The 13,872-nt window shown below is 37.8% G+C and overlaps 1 protein-coding gene across 3 annotated transcripts in view; it reads right to left on the reverse strand.

Moving 5' to 3' along the window:
* Window positions 1–1,597: 1,597 nt before the first annotated feature.
* The window catches only part of LOC120313376 (ras-related protein Rab-3C), an 81,859-nt gene continuing 69,584 nt past the window's right edge, over window positions 1,598–13,872 (reverse strand). For all 3 annotated transcript variants that reach the window (XM_039355277.1, XM_039355267.1, XM_039355257.1), the window contains exons 4-5: window positions 4,541–4,665; window positions 1,598–1,988 (exon numbers count right to left, since the gene is read on the reverse strand). In XM_039355277.1, the coding sequence (XP_039211211.1) occupies window positions 1,801–1,988; window positions 4,541–4,665 (313 nt within the window). In that variant the 3' untranslated portion in view covers window positions 1,598–1,800. The remainder of the gene's footprint in view (window positions 1,989–4,540; window positions 4,666–13,872) is intronic.

The following is a 13,872-nucleotide window of genomic DNA, read 5'->3' on the forward strand; positions in this document are numbered from 1 at the left end:
AATGTGATGGAAACTTTGGGAGGGACCCTGGGAGTTGCATCTAAGGCTTCAGAATGACTGTATGGACAAGTTCTGATCTAATGATGGACGGGACCTTGCCAAACAATCAGTGTTGATGATCAAAAAAATCCAGTTAGAAATAGGCAGGCAACAGGTTTTTGCAAAGCCTATGGCTGAACTTGCGAAACTTGGCTCTGAGTAGGAGACCTCACTTATAATGAAAATGAGAGCCTGGCATGCCTGTAATTAATTAGGGACACCATATGATTTCTCTAAAAGTGCCAGATCCCTGCCACATGGTGCCACTCATCTTCTGGCAAGTTATCTAAATAATATACAGATAGCCCTCAACTTACGACCATTTGTTTAACGACCATTCAAAGTCAGAACAGGTCTTTGCGTTTACGAGTGTCCCAGTGTCCTTGCAGTCAAGTGATCAAAATTCAGGCACTTGGCAACTGGCATGTGTTTATGATGGTTGTAGTTTCCCATGGTCACCTAATCACCATTTGTGGCTTTCCCAGAGGGCTTCCAATAAGCAAAAACAACGGGAGAAGCCAGATTTACTTAATGACCACATGACACACTTCATGACTGTGGGAAAAAGGTTAATAAAATCAGACACAATTCCTGTGACACTAAAGAGACCACATTGATGTTAAATTGAATTACAGCCGCAAGGCTGCTAGTAGGGCAATGTTGGAAGAAGGAATCTTTGCCTACTTTGCAAGAGTGGTTTTTTAAAGTTTCTTATTTGGCGGAAATGGCAAAGATTTCGGCTTTCTTGAAGGATCAATCGCAGGAGAAGTATTTTGCGGTATGGAAAAAATGGATAGATTTTATACAATATAAGTTGGATATTACAAAATATTATTTAGTTTTTCAATAACTTATATTTAAAATTTAAAACATCTTATAGATTTTATTCCTTTTTTTATTTTTATCTTTTATTTTTATTATACTTTCTTTTATCTTTTTCTTTTTTCTTTTTCTTTTTCTTTATTCTTTTTTCTTTTAAGTATTATTCTTTTGGTATTTATGTTTTTATATATATATATTATTGTTAATTAACTTATAATTTGTTTAATTAATGTATTTAGTATGGTTTATATTTTTTTTAAGATTTTTTGAAGAAATTTCAATTAAGCCTATGTTCAGCTCTGGGAAGGTCGGGGGAGGGAATGGGAGGGTTGGGGAGGTTTGGGGATGGGTTGTTTTCTTTTTGTAAAATTTCCAAAATTCAATTAAAAAAAAAAATCAGACACAATTCCCTTAACGACTGCATCACTTAGCATTTGCTGCTCACAATTGTCATTATAAGTTGGGGACTACTTATGGTTGCAATTGCAGAATTGCATTGTTACACTTCAGCAGTTTTTACATTGATCCAGAATGCTAAATAATAGAAGTCATATTTCTGAACTACTTGCTCATTGCCCTGGAATAAATAGCAATAACTGAAAATGGACGATGGAAGAATAAAAACCAGATAGAATTTGTGACTGAGGTCATCACAGCACCATCTGAGGCAGCGATAGATTTAGAAGGAAGAAAGGGAAAGATCACAGAGAAGACAAGCAGCCATCTAAGTGTTGAGGCCAAATGCAGAGGAATTAGAGTGTCCTTTCTTTACACATTTGTAACTCTGAATACATCTTTTACCAGGAATGGACATTAAAGAAGAGGTATACTCCTCTGAAATGAACCAGTAAGACATTATAAATAAAGGCATATAGACCTATGTAAATACTCTATTGGCCAAAGAACACACTGGAGTTGCCTTGGTTGACAATGATGTTATTAACAGCCACAGTTGGGTTGTTGTGGTGGAGGGGTGTCCTTTAGTCTTGTGTTCTGTTTACCAGCAGCAATATTAGGATCTGTCTCCAGACTTTCAGACATTTTGTCACAGATGATATCCACAAGCCGTTCAAAAGTCTGCTTGATATTGATGTTGTCCTTGGCACTTGTCTCAAAGAACTCAAAACCTAGTGAAACAGACCAAAAACACTCATATCATCAAACTTTAATCCCCTCTCTTTTGAGTAAGGTTTATAGATTGCAGCTGAAAACAGTAATGGAAATGAAAGAACTAAGGAAATCAGTAAGGTAAATGTAATATATAGCTAGTCCTCCACTTACAGTATTTATTAAATAATGGTCCAAAGTTACAATAGCCTCAGAAAAAAATGAATTACTAGCTGTATTTGCACTTACAACCATTGTACACTGTCACATCACCCCTGCAAATACATGACTGAAATTCGGGCATTTGGCAACCAGACCAAATTTATGATTGGTTAGAGGATCCTGCTATCACATAATTGCAATTTGTGACCTTTATTGGCAGTTTTTCTGGCAAAAAACACCCATTGGAGAAGCCGGATTTGTTTCATGTCATAATTCATTTAATAACTATCATAAAAATAGTTGTAAAATCAGGTGTGGTCACATAGTATGGCCAAAAATTCTAATCCCAATTATGATTGTAAGTTGATGACTAGCTAAAACAATGATTGACATATTGGTTTCCCACGTGACTAGGAGAAAGAAGCCAGCTCCATAAATTTCTTATTATTTCACATCTTTGTGGGAAAGTAGAGAGCTAACCATGGAATGCATCTAGATCATCAGCCTCCAACCTTTTGGGCACCAAGGAGTAGCTCCGTGGAGAAAGGTTTTTCCGCAGACTGGAGGTGATGTAGTTTTATGTGCTTCCTGCATCCTGTAAATAGGGCTTTGCTTGTTTGACTGGCCCGGTTTCTAGTATGTTTTTGCCCAGTCCCAGTCCATGGACTTTGCGGTTGGGGACCCCTGATCTATAGTATATTGTGATGAAATCCAAAATCCATATTAGAGGGTAGGACAATGCTCTGGATTTGAACAGATAAAAAGGACTTCAGAACTGTAATAACATATGTAACTCCTGCTAGCAAATCTTTATAGAAGCTGTGTCTTCCCCCTGGATTGTGCAGTTGGCTTTGCATAATCTTGAGTAAGGATCTGATTAGTGTACAGAGGCACTGACAGGTTTTACAGTCACATCCAGATAGACTCCAGAGCATTATTTTCCTTCATATCTAAAGCTATGCACCAACGCATTAGGGATAAGGGGATAGCTTCACACCATTGTTAATTCTTGTTGACACCCTGGACCAGCCCTTGCAGTTTCCTTGGCAAAATTTTAAACAGATTTGCTATTGTCTGTTTCCTAGGGCTAAGAAAGAGACACTGGCCCAAGATCCTCCCTCTGGCTTTGTGCTTTATGGTGGGATTAGAATTCCCAATCTCCCAGAGTTCTAGCCTGTTGCCTTATCCATTACACCAAACAGGCTCTTCAATAGGGAATAAATATTTTCATTAGATGAAATCAAGGATTGCAAAGGTTAGTATGCATGTTTTTGAGTTCTCTAAAGTTGGTCACCTTCATTTTTACATAGCTTGTGAAACTGCAGCTGTGCTTTATTATTTATTTATTTGTTTATTTGCTTGCTTGTTTGTTTCTATGCCACCCCTCTCACCGAGAGGACTCTAATGCTTGGGATCTTACTTAGATGTCTTTTGCTTTACAGGTCTGCAAAGTTTATAAACTCAAGGACTGGTCATAAAGTTACTTTTTCATCACCAATGTAACTGCAAACAGTTGCTAAACAAAGTCTCCTTGTATGTACTATATTATATATGTGCACCTCTTCACTCCAACTAGATTCTGAGTAGTTAAAATCATCTGTAGCCACCAAAGCTTGCAGTAACTGCAGCTATATCAGTTTCTCTCTTACCCTTCCAAGAAGGGGAGGTGGACATAGAATGGGAATTATTCATATTCACTGAATCTAGGATAAACTTCTTGAGGAGTGGGCAGATCAACACCATTTTCAAAACCTCCCTTTCTCTCAAGGAAATATTGATAGATATCAAAGCTCTTTTGTTAAATAGAAGTTGGCCAGAATTGGGGCAAGAGGTAGCATTCAGACATTATGACCTCCTCAGCAATTAGAATGCACTGGGGAAAATGGGGATAAGAACACGTTCCACCATTTCTGCTATCAATCCTCCATTAGATGAAGAATACAAAACTATACTGAGAAGCTTCCTCTACTATACTTGTTGAATGGGATTAGAGTTCTTCTGATGAGGGTTAAGTACTAGACAACTATTTATGGGAGGAGAAAATACTCCAAATAGTCCCGCACCCAACTATATGGAATTTTTCCTCAGACATTCAATATCTCTTTATCTGGCATCTTTATTACACACTGTATTCCTTTTTAAAAAATAGCACAGGATGGCATAGAAGATCAGAATCATTTCAGTCTCAAATAACTAGTTTGATCTATATTGGAAGATTCTGTTTGATCTATTTTGACAGCCATACTTTTTTTTAGTTTATTTTCTTTGGCTATCAAGAGAACTAGGCACATTACATTATAAATGTATAAACCCTTTTCAGAAGTTCTATCCAGACAAGTATGGAGGAGAAGGATGGGCAAACCTTCTCCAGAATGGTTGCAGAATTCCCTGCTGTCAGGATTTTTCTTACCAAGTTGCTCTGCTAAATGTTTGCCTCTGTCAGCAGAGATTATACGTTCCTCTTCCATGTCACATTTATTGCCGACCAAAATAACCTGGGCATTGTCCCAAGAGTACGTTTTTATTTGGGTTGACCTTATGAAAGACAGAGAAAGAAAACAAATCCATTAATGGATCAGCAAGTTTACAAAACTGATTTTACCTTTATACAGATTTGAACAACAGCGAAATGCTGTTTTCGATTTTTCATAGCCGAACATTTTATATGCTCTTACAGGTAGTCCTTGATTTATGACCACAATTGGAAACAGAATGATGCAGTCATTAAGTGCATCATCGTGTCATTGACCTATTTTATGACAATTTTTTTAACCACACTCATTAAGCAAATGACATGATTGCTGAGTGAATCCAGCTTATCCAATTGACTTTGTTTGTTGGAAGCTGGCTGAGAAGATCGCAAATCACAATTACATAATTGTAAGATGCTACAACTGTCATAAATGTGAGCTGATTGCCAAGAGCCTGAATTGCAATCACATGACTTCAGGGTGCATGTTTGATGGTTGTACTTTTGAAGATGGGTTATAAGTCCTTTTTCCAAGGCTGTCATAATTTTTGACCATCATTAAATGAATGGTCATAAGTCAATGACTACCTTTATATTAACAGATGAGTAAGTTATTCAAGATCCCAAAGAATTTGGGCCAGCCCTTCAAAATTATCTGTAGTTGAGGCTTATCTGAGTCATTTATATCAGCCTGAAAACTTCCATCTTTTATTCATGATAAATAACACTGCATTTCTTTTGAAAACTTGAGCAACTAGATACAACCATTGTCTATGCCCTGCACAGGTATCCTCATACTATCCCAGGCAAATGACTCTCTAAACTTTGTTTGAAAACCCCCAATGATGATGCCAGCAGTTCGGCAGTTTGAGTCTCATCGGCTCAAGGTTGACTCAGCCTTCCATCCTTCTGGGGTCAGTAAAATGAGGACCCAGATTGTTGGGGGCAATATGCTGACTCTGTAAACTGCTCAGAGAGGGCTGTAAAGCACTGTGAAGTGCCATATAAGTCTAATTGCTATTGCTAAGTGTTATTATTGCAAGTTTGGATCTCCCTGTGTGAAGCTCTCACCCACTGATTCTTTTCTTAATCTCAGATGCTATGGAAAATAAATCTACACCTACTTCCCTATCACAACCCTTAAAGTATTAGAAGATTGCTATCAAGTAGTCTCCATATCTTTCTCTCTAGGCTAAATGTACCCAGTTCCTTTAATTGTTATTCACAGGATTTAGTCTCCAAGCTCCTTATCTGGTACTATCGATATTATCATTCTCTGTGACCCTGACACCATGACTTTATTAATGCAGCCCATGCATTATCCCCTTTGGCTGTTGCAACACATTACTTGCTCATGCTTAGTCTGTGATCTACCAAGATATCCATATCCCTCTCAGAAGTGCTATTGCTAAGCCAAGTACAGCTTATCTTGCCTCTAGTTTTTCCTGACTAAGTGCCTAACTCTCCATTTTTCACACCTGAACAAGGTTTCGTTGGATATGACCCAATGTCCAAGTCTATCAAGATCTTTTAAAGTCTTGAGCCTGCCTTCTGGGGTGTCAGCAATCCCTACTCCCCAGTTTTGTGTCACCCAAAAATTTTATGAACAACATATGATGCAAAATGGCCGAAGTTCAGCAGGGATTTGCTTCCCAGGAATCTCCTATTCTCATTCCCAACAAAAGCTAACTATCTGGTCCAAAAATGTTTTTGGCTTTGCTTAAGTTGTCACCATATCATCAAATGACCTTTTTATCTCTCAGGAAGGTTGGGAGATTAAGCTACATTCCCACTGTCTGAACTGTTCCACCCTGGTTTAGATGACCCACATCACAATTTCAAGCTTCTTCTATCAACAGGAGGGTTACAAATGGATGAATACTAAAGTCTTTGAGTTATAAGCATACAGATAGATAAAAAATATTATCAGTGCTAATTTTACAAACTTCTCTGGTGGCTTACTGCACCAAATATTTCTTCAGTTCTTTTCTCAAATTATCTCATTCAACCTCTTGGAAAAATATACATTGATTTTGCACTAAAAAATACTGAAAATGCTATCATGATTGGATGTAGTGGGAAGGATTGAGTGTCCAATCTTTCATTGTACAATCATCTCTCAAAGGGCTTTAACCTCTGGTTTCTTATATTATGATTAAATTTCAAGGGAAGACATTATGAAATAACTCTTCACATGGCCCTTTTTTAGATGAGGAGTAAGGGTAATTCTCGACTTACAACAGTTCATTTAGTGACCATTTGAAGTTACAACGGCTCTGAAAAAAATGACTATTTTTCACACTTATGACTGTTGTAGCATCCCCATGGTCACCTGATTTACATTTGGACACTTGACAGCTGGCTCACATTTATGATGGCTGCAGTGTCCTGGGGTCATGTGATCAACTTTTGCAACCTTCTGACAAGCAAAGTCAATGGGGAAGCCAGATTCACTTAACAACCATGTTACTAACTTAACAACTGCAGTGATTAACTTAACAGATATGGTAAGAAAATCACAAAATGGGGCAAATCTCATTTAACAAATTTCTCACTTAGCAACATAAATTTTGGGCTCAGTTGTGGTCATGATTTGAGGACTGTATAGGCAATCAGAGACATTGCAAAGAAATGGAAGGAAGTATAATAGAAAAAGAAAAGAATAATATATCATTGCCTCCTCTGCCTTTTTGTAATAACAGCATAACTTCAAACCTGACATAAAAACTTTCTAAATGAATAAGAATGAGGTAAAAATAGAAATATTTTTCAGAGATCTAATTTTCTGAGAAACTAGAGGAATAGATTTGTTCAGCGTATTAGTTTCTATATCACTGGTTGGTTTGTAATTTTTGGATTGTTCAGTGCTCTTGATTTTCTTTGTGATTATAACATACAAATGTTCCTTGTCTGGAATGAACATTCAAAATAAAAAAAAAAATCAAAATTAAATTGTGTGCAATAATACCCTTGTTGATTCAGAAACTGTGATAATTATTATTGACTGTGTTTTTTTCAGCATGAAGTGATGTTCCAAGAAAATTAGATTAGGACATCTCCTGTTTCAAATTAGTTCTTATACTAGGTCACATGCAGAACTCTTACCAGATGAAGACATTTTATTATGAACAGATCCATTGAACATAAAAAGTACATTTTACGAAGAACAGATTCATATATGCATGCATGTGGGTGAATCTCTGTGGACCAGTCTGAAGATGGATATCCCACTACAAAGAATCCCAAGCCATCTCTAAATACACATACATAACTATGGCCAACTATGTTGAAAAATTATTTATTTTACATTTATGCTTCTCCAATCCAACAGGACTCCGAGATGTTTGTGCTATGCCACACAAGCTGGTAATAAAATGGTTAGTGACTGGCAGAGTCCTTTCCCCATTCTTGCAAAACAATTCTGCCTCTATCAACATTGAGGGAGAGGGGGTTGCTCAGAGGTAGCGGATTGGACTTGAGTATTTAGACAAAATTCTCAAGTGCTGGGTTAAGTTTCTCATACAGATTCATCCATCCATCCATTCATCCATTCATTCATTCAAAAACATTTAAATCAACACCTGGCCAGCCAAAATCAATAGCTTAGGACCTTCATTGTTTTTCTGCCTTCCTCTGACCCTTTGAGTGCCATGTCAGTGCCAGATCACCACAATACAGAGCATTGCTCAGATCAAAAAGAATTTGGGACATTGCAGGGACACAATCTCTAGCCTCTGGTTGTAAATGAACTGCCTTCCTTACCTCAAGTTGTTTTTTTTTTTTAGTTAAAGTCCTTTACAATAGCTTCATTGCATATGTTGCTTTTATACTGTATGCACATTTTTGCAAGTGATTTCCCCTAAAATAATGTGCTTTTTACTAATTATTATACCTTTTCAACTTCTGAATTGAAAAATTTAATTTCAGCACATAACTGTATTTCCAATCATATCTGCATTTGGGAAGTGTATTTGGGAACTCAATGAACTTCTCTTTGATTCTTCTTTTTTTTCTTTCCATAAATATAAACTAATGCATACCCCAGTTAGCAAAGCCAAATAGTATTTCATGATACATATACAATTATAAGCTCATGTTCTAGTTATGCTGCCCAGTGCCATAAAGGGGGAGGGGGCACATGAAAATGATCTAAAGTTTGTCACTATGCTAATAGAGATTTTGTATTCAGGCACAAGGGTGTGTGGTATGTCCAGCTGTGAATTTTTTGGTTCATGGATTGCAGAGAAGAGCAACAATGATGATTAGGGATCTGGAGGCTAAAGCATATAATGAATGTTGCAGGAACCAGGTATGTCTAATCTACCAAAGAGAAAGGATAGAGGTAACATGATAACAGTCTTCCAATTTCTGAAAGGCTTCACAAAGAAGAGAGGGACAATCTATTCTCCAAAGCACTTGAGGGCAAGACAAGATGTAACAGATGGAAACTTATCAAGTAGAGAGCCAATTTAGAACTAAAGAGAAATTTCCTGACAGTGAGAATTAATCAGTGGAACGGCTTGCCTTCAGAAGTTGTGGGTGCTCCAGCACTGGAGGTTTTTAAGAAGAGATTGGATAGCCATTTATCTGGAACGGTGTAGGCAGTGGTGGGATTTAAATATGTGAACAACCGGTTCTCTGTCTGGATGCTGCTTCCGGAAGTCCGTTCTGGGCCTGGGCAACAAAAAATTAGCTACCAGTTCTGCCGAAGTGGTGCGAACTGGCTGAATCCCACCACTGGGTATAGGGCCTCCTGCTTGGGCAGAGAGTTGGATTAGAAAACCTCCAATATCCCTTCCAACTCTGTTATTCTGTATTCTATATTCTGTAATGGTCATGAAATGTTCATGAAAGACCACTTGCAAATACAATAAAATGTGAAGGGTTTTTATGTTTTATGTTTTCCAGTTCAGTTTTATTATTCTGCATATAAATTTAACTGTCTGAACATGGTTTCATAAATGGTACATTTAGGATCAATGACAGAGATGCCAATTTTCTCCCATGACCTTCTTTGGTAGAAATGATTGGCAAATATTCATTGATCCATCCTTCCTTCCTTCCTTCCTTCCTTCCTTCCTTCCTTCCTTCCTTCCTTCCTTCCTTCCTTCCTTCCTTCCTTCCTTCCCCACCAATATAATTGTTCGGAAGAATTTTGATCTGAAAGAGAGAAATGCTAAGCAGACTCCAATTAGTTCTGCTGTCTGCGGCTTCAGCATAATTTATTTTCTGGATCTTGTCAAAGTGTTCCCAAATATTTTCAAACCTTATTTGACACCACAAAAAGAGTAATATTTCAATCCCCTGTACGTAATGTCTAGGCTTGCCTTCAAAAACTTTGCTTCTTTCTTAGTCTACTTTGAAATGCTGTCTCTACAGTAATGACAAATTAGGCAGCAGAAGTTGTCACAAGGTAATGGAATTGAATATAATACTAATTAAAGATTCAGAATTCAGGAGACATTTTGTGGAAACTTAAGTTTGCTTGCAAAGGGACCCTAATCCACCATATTCAGTTATATGAAAAATCTTGATTGATTAGGTAAATGATGTACATGTTGCATGTAAAAGTAATAGAATACATTGATTACATGTGCACTATTCTTGATTGTGTAAGAAAAACCTATTAAACAATATCCCAAAATACAAAATACAATTATGTAAAAACTGTATAATGGTTAAACATTGTTCTCTTATGCTTATTCACCTACTCTCCTGTCTGCCTGTTACATCTTTTGGGGTCTCTTCCCTCCAACATGGCACTCCATGATTTCTGTGTATGTAGAGCAATCAAAATACATACACACTAGAACCATAACCAATTTCCACACACTGGGTCTTTGTGGTATCTCTCCCCTCCCATTCCCCCTCCACTTACACATAGACCATCTCGAACCAAATTGGCTTTGCATCATGATAAGGCCAATCCTGAATAAAGCTTTATATTGAGCCAAGAGAATGGGAAAAAGCAAGAGAGATGCAGATTTTCTTTCAGATCTACAGTATACCCATTTGTATACTACTGATCTATCACATCAGCATTTCCCATACACACCACATATGTTACTGTGCATGAAAGGATAGGTCATGGCTATAAGGCTTTCTAAATAACCATGGCAGACTACATATAATCCAGGCCTCACTGGACATTTGCACATAGCTTGAATATTAATTTTTTTGAGGACTTATGGAAAACAATTTAATTTTGGGCAAGAAACCAGAAAATCAAGATGTGAACATTATTTTATCCCAAGGCTCAATGTCTCATCCCCCTCCTCTTTTTTTAGTGCCCCCCCCCTTTTTTCCAGTATTAGTTCTTTCATATACTTTATTCTGTTGGCTGTTCTGTCTTTCTCCTTCAGGCCAACAGATTGAATGACCAACAGGTGAATTCTCAGACATGGGGAAGAAGTATACCTTTTAATATGTGTGAAAAAGGAGGGGTAAGCTACACATCACTGTGGGTGCTTTTGATTTTTAAATCATAGTGACAGCAAACTCTTCCGTTCCCAGATGTGATCCCTGGATTGAGAATCTGTAGACCTGACAATTCTAAGTAGAGCAAAAGACCCAACACCATGTCATCAACAAAGCAGTTCACTCAGATTAATCCTTAACAGAGATAGCAGCACAATGCTGTTTTCACCAGGAGTGTCCTTTTTGTTTTGCTTCTATTTCTGTGACCCAAATCTAGTATACAAGTATAAAAAATTGAAAGATAAAATAAACACAGGTAAAACTTATACAGAAATTGCATATTCCGAATGAAGTGCCATGAATCATCCCTGCATATACTGCAGCTACATACTCAATGACTGAACCATGTATGGACTTCTACACAGAGCCCAGCTATAGCTGGAATCATAATGCAAACCGCAACAAACATACAGCTTCCTTTTTACAGTAAAAATATTGCATACAGCACTCTGCTGTGAATTTCCAGAATATGTTAAGGAAAACAAAGAAGGTGCAAAAGAGACATTTGAGGATTCTCTTGTGGATTCTATATGGAGAATATGTTAAACAGAATTCCAATCGACACGTTTGCTTTGTTTTGACATTAAATGTATCACATTTTTTTTTAAAAAAATCTCCAAACAGAATTGTTCATTCATTCTCTTCCTTTTATTTGTTTGAGAATAGAGGGGTGGGGTGGGGGTGAAGCAGCAACAATAGAAGGGGCATCAGATAAAGAGAATCCTCTCGGGAGATGCAGAAAGAAGTGAAGAACCTGAATTTGACTTACCTGCAGGAAGGTATGAATGAAGGAAACGGATGCTGTGCTACATACAAGCCAGATCAGAGTGGGGCCTAAAGCATAGACATGGAAGATAACAAAGCCATTTTGGGCTGTTTTCAAGAGAGGCAGGGTGCTGTGGGAAGATGCCACAGAGTCCTTATATGGCAAGAAGAAGACAGCATGGAGCAGCATGCAAAGCAGGATGAATTAAGCGTGTGCAGATTAGAACGAGCAGCTTACTTAAAAAAAAAACAGAAGTGCATCTATTTCCCTGCTGACATCTCTTGAGGCAGGTTAGGTACTGAAAATAAACAATGACTTGGCTACAGAGAAGGAAACAATATTTTATAATACAGCATTAAGCTTTTTAACATTTCTATTGCTATTCTTTGTTGTGCCATTGCATCCATTGTGTCCTTTGCTCCACGCACACTACCAATCGTCAGCCTTCTGGTATGCAATCAATCTTAGGGCTGCTCGAACTGATCTGTCTCACTAGGAACAATGGATTCTTTAAAAAAAGAATGCAGGAAAAAACTCAAAGAAAAGGCTTTTGAAAATGTCACATAAAATAGAAAATAACAGTAGCCAGTTCTAGCTGTACAGTTACTGCAGGTGTGTCCAATCTATGACCCACAGACTGCTAGTAATACAGCCCCACAAGATTTTCTAATATATATATATATAAATAAAGCAAGTTTGTTATATACAGTATATACATTAACTATATTATATATTTTATATGTGGTCCAAGATGATTCTTCTTCACTCAATGCAGCCCAGGCAAATCAAAAGGTTGGACACACCTGAGTTAGTGCCTTGTTCCATGCACTTATAAAATAAGTTGTTTCCAATGAAGCATAGGTAAAATATGTAGTCTTTGTTTAACTTTGGTAATTGGAACAGGAATTCCCATCACTAAGCAATTTGAGCATAAAATGTCATGTCGGATGATTGCATTGCTTACCAATTCCAGAGGGACCAGTTGTCATTGTTAAGCAATTGCCATGGGTCATTAAGCACGGGCTGCACATGACCAGGACTTGCGACTTCCTGCCAGCTTTCAATTGGCAAATGGGGAAGCTGGCAGGAAGTTGCAAGTTCCAGTCATAGCATGTCTTTCCTTAGGCAGCTCATAAGCAGACCAGTGAGCAGGTGAGTGATACAAAGTGGGGGAAGACACAGGAGGGGGAGCTTTGTGCATCATGAATGCAGGTAGGCCCAGGTGGTTGGTGTATAAGCACAGAACAGCCAGGAGATGGATGGTGGGGTGTGAGTGCCATCTAGTGAGTGGCAGCCTGTATGCTCGGGTCTGCCCTCATCTTGCCACTCAGAAGCTCCTCAAGGGGGAAAGAGATGGGAGCAGGAATAACTTACCAGAGTGACTTGCAACCTTCCTTGCTGGCATCCCCATTGACTTTGCTTGTTGGAAGTCAGTAAGGAAGGTCACAAATGGTGATCACAGGACACTACAACTGTTGTAAGTGCAAGCCAGTTCTAAGCTACAGTTGCCAATTATGATCATATCACTGTGGGGATGCGACCATGGCCAAAACCTCAAGGACAAACATAAGTGCCATTCATTTAGCATCTTTGCAACTTCAAATGGTCTCTGAAAAAGTGATAGTTATGCAAGGATTACCTGTGGGTCAATTTAATTAAGTGATAAACTCTGGACTCTCTTAAAATAGTATAGTACCACTCCAGGAACCCTCTTATTTGGCTAGTGTTTAGCTGTCATCGAGGTTGCTTTTGTCTCTATGACTCTGAAGAATGTTGAATCTGTTCTGATTTATGCAGGTTTGGACACAGATTCAGAAAAGAAATTTGGAATATGGTTGCCATCTTATAACAGTGGTGCTGAAGTATTACTTTGTCACAGTAGAATTAGGATAGTTATTCCACATAGTATTTTCTGTGTGAATTATATGATCCAGTAGGATCTTTTTTATGGTGTTTGCTCAACATTCTCCTATTCAACAAAGATATTTCTGAAGTTGTTTGGTCATAAGCCTATCTGATATACATACAT

Source organism: Crotalus tigris, unplaced genomic scaffold (assembly GCF_016545835.1).
Source record: "Crotalus tigris isolate CLP2741 ecotype Arizona unplaced genomic scaffold, ASM1654583v1 scf7180000017571.3126492, whole genome shotgun sequence".
NCBI lineage: Eukaryota > Metazoa > Chordata > Lepidosauria > Squamata > Viperidae > Crotalus > Crotalus tigris.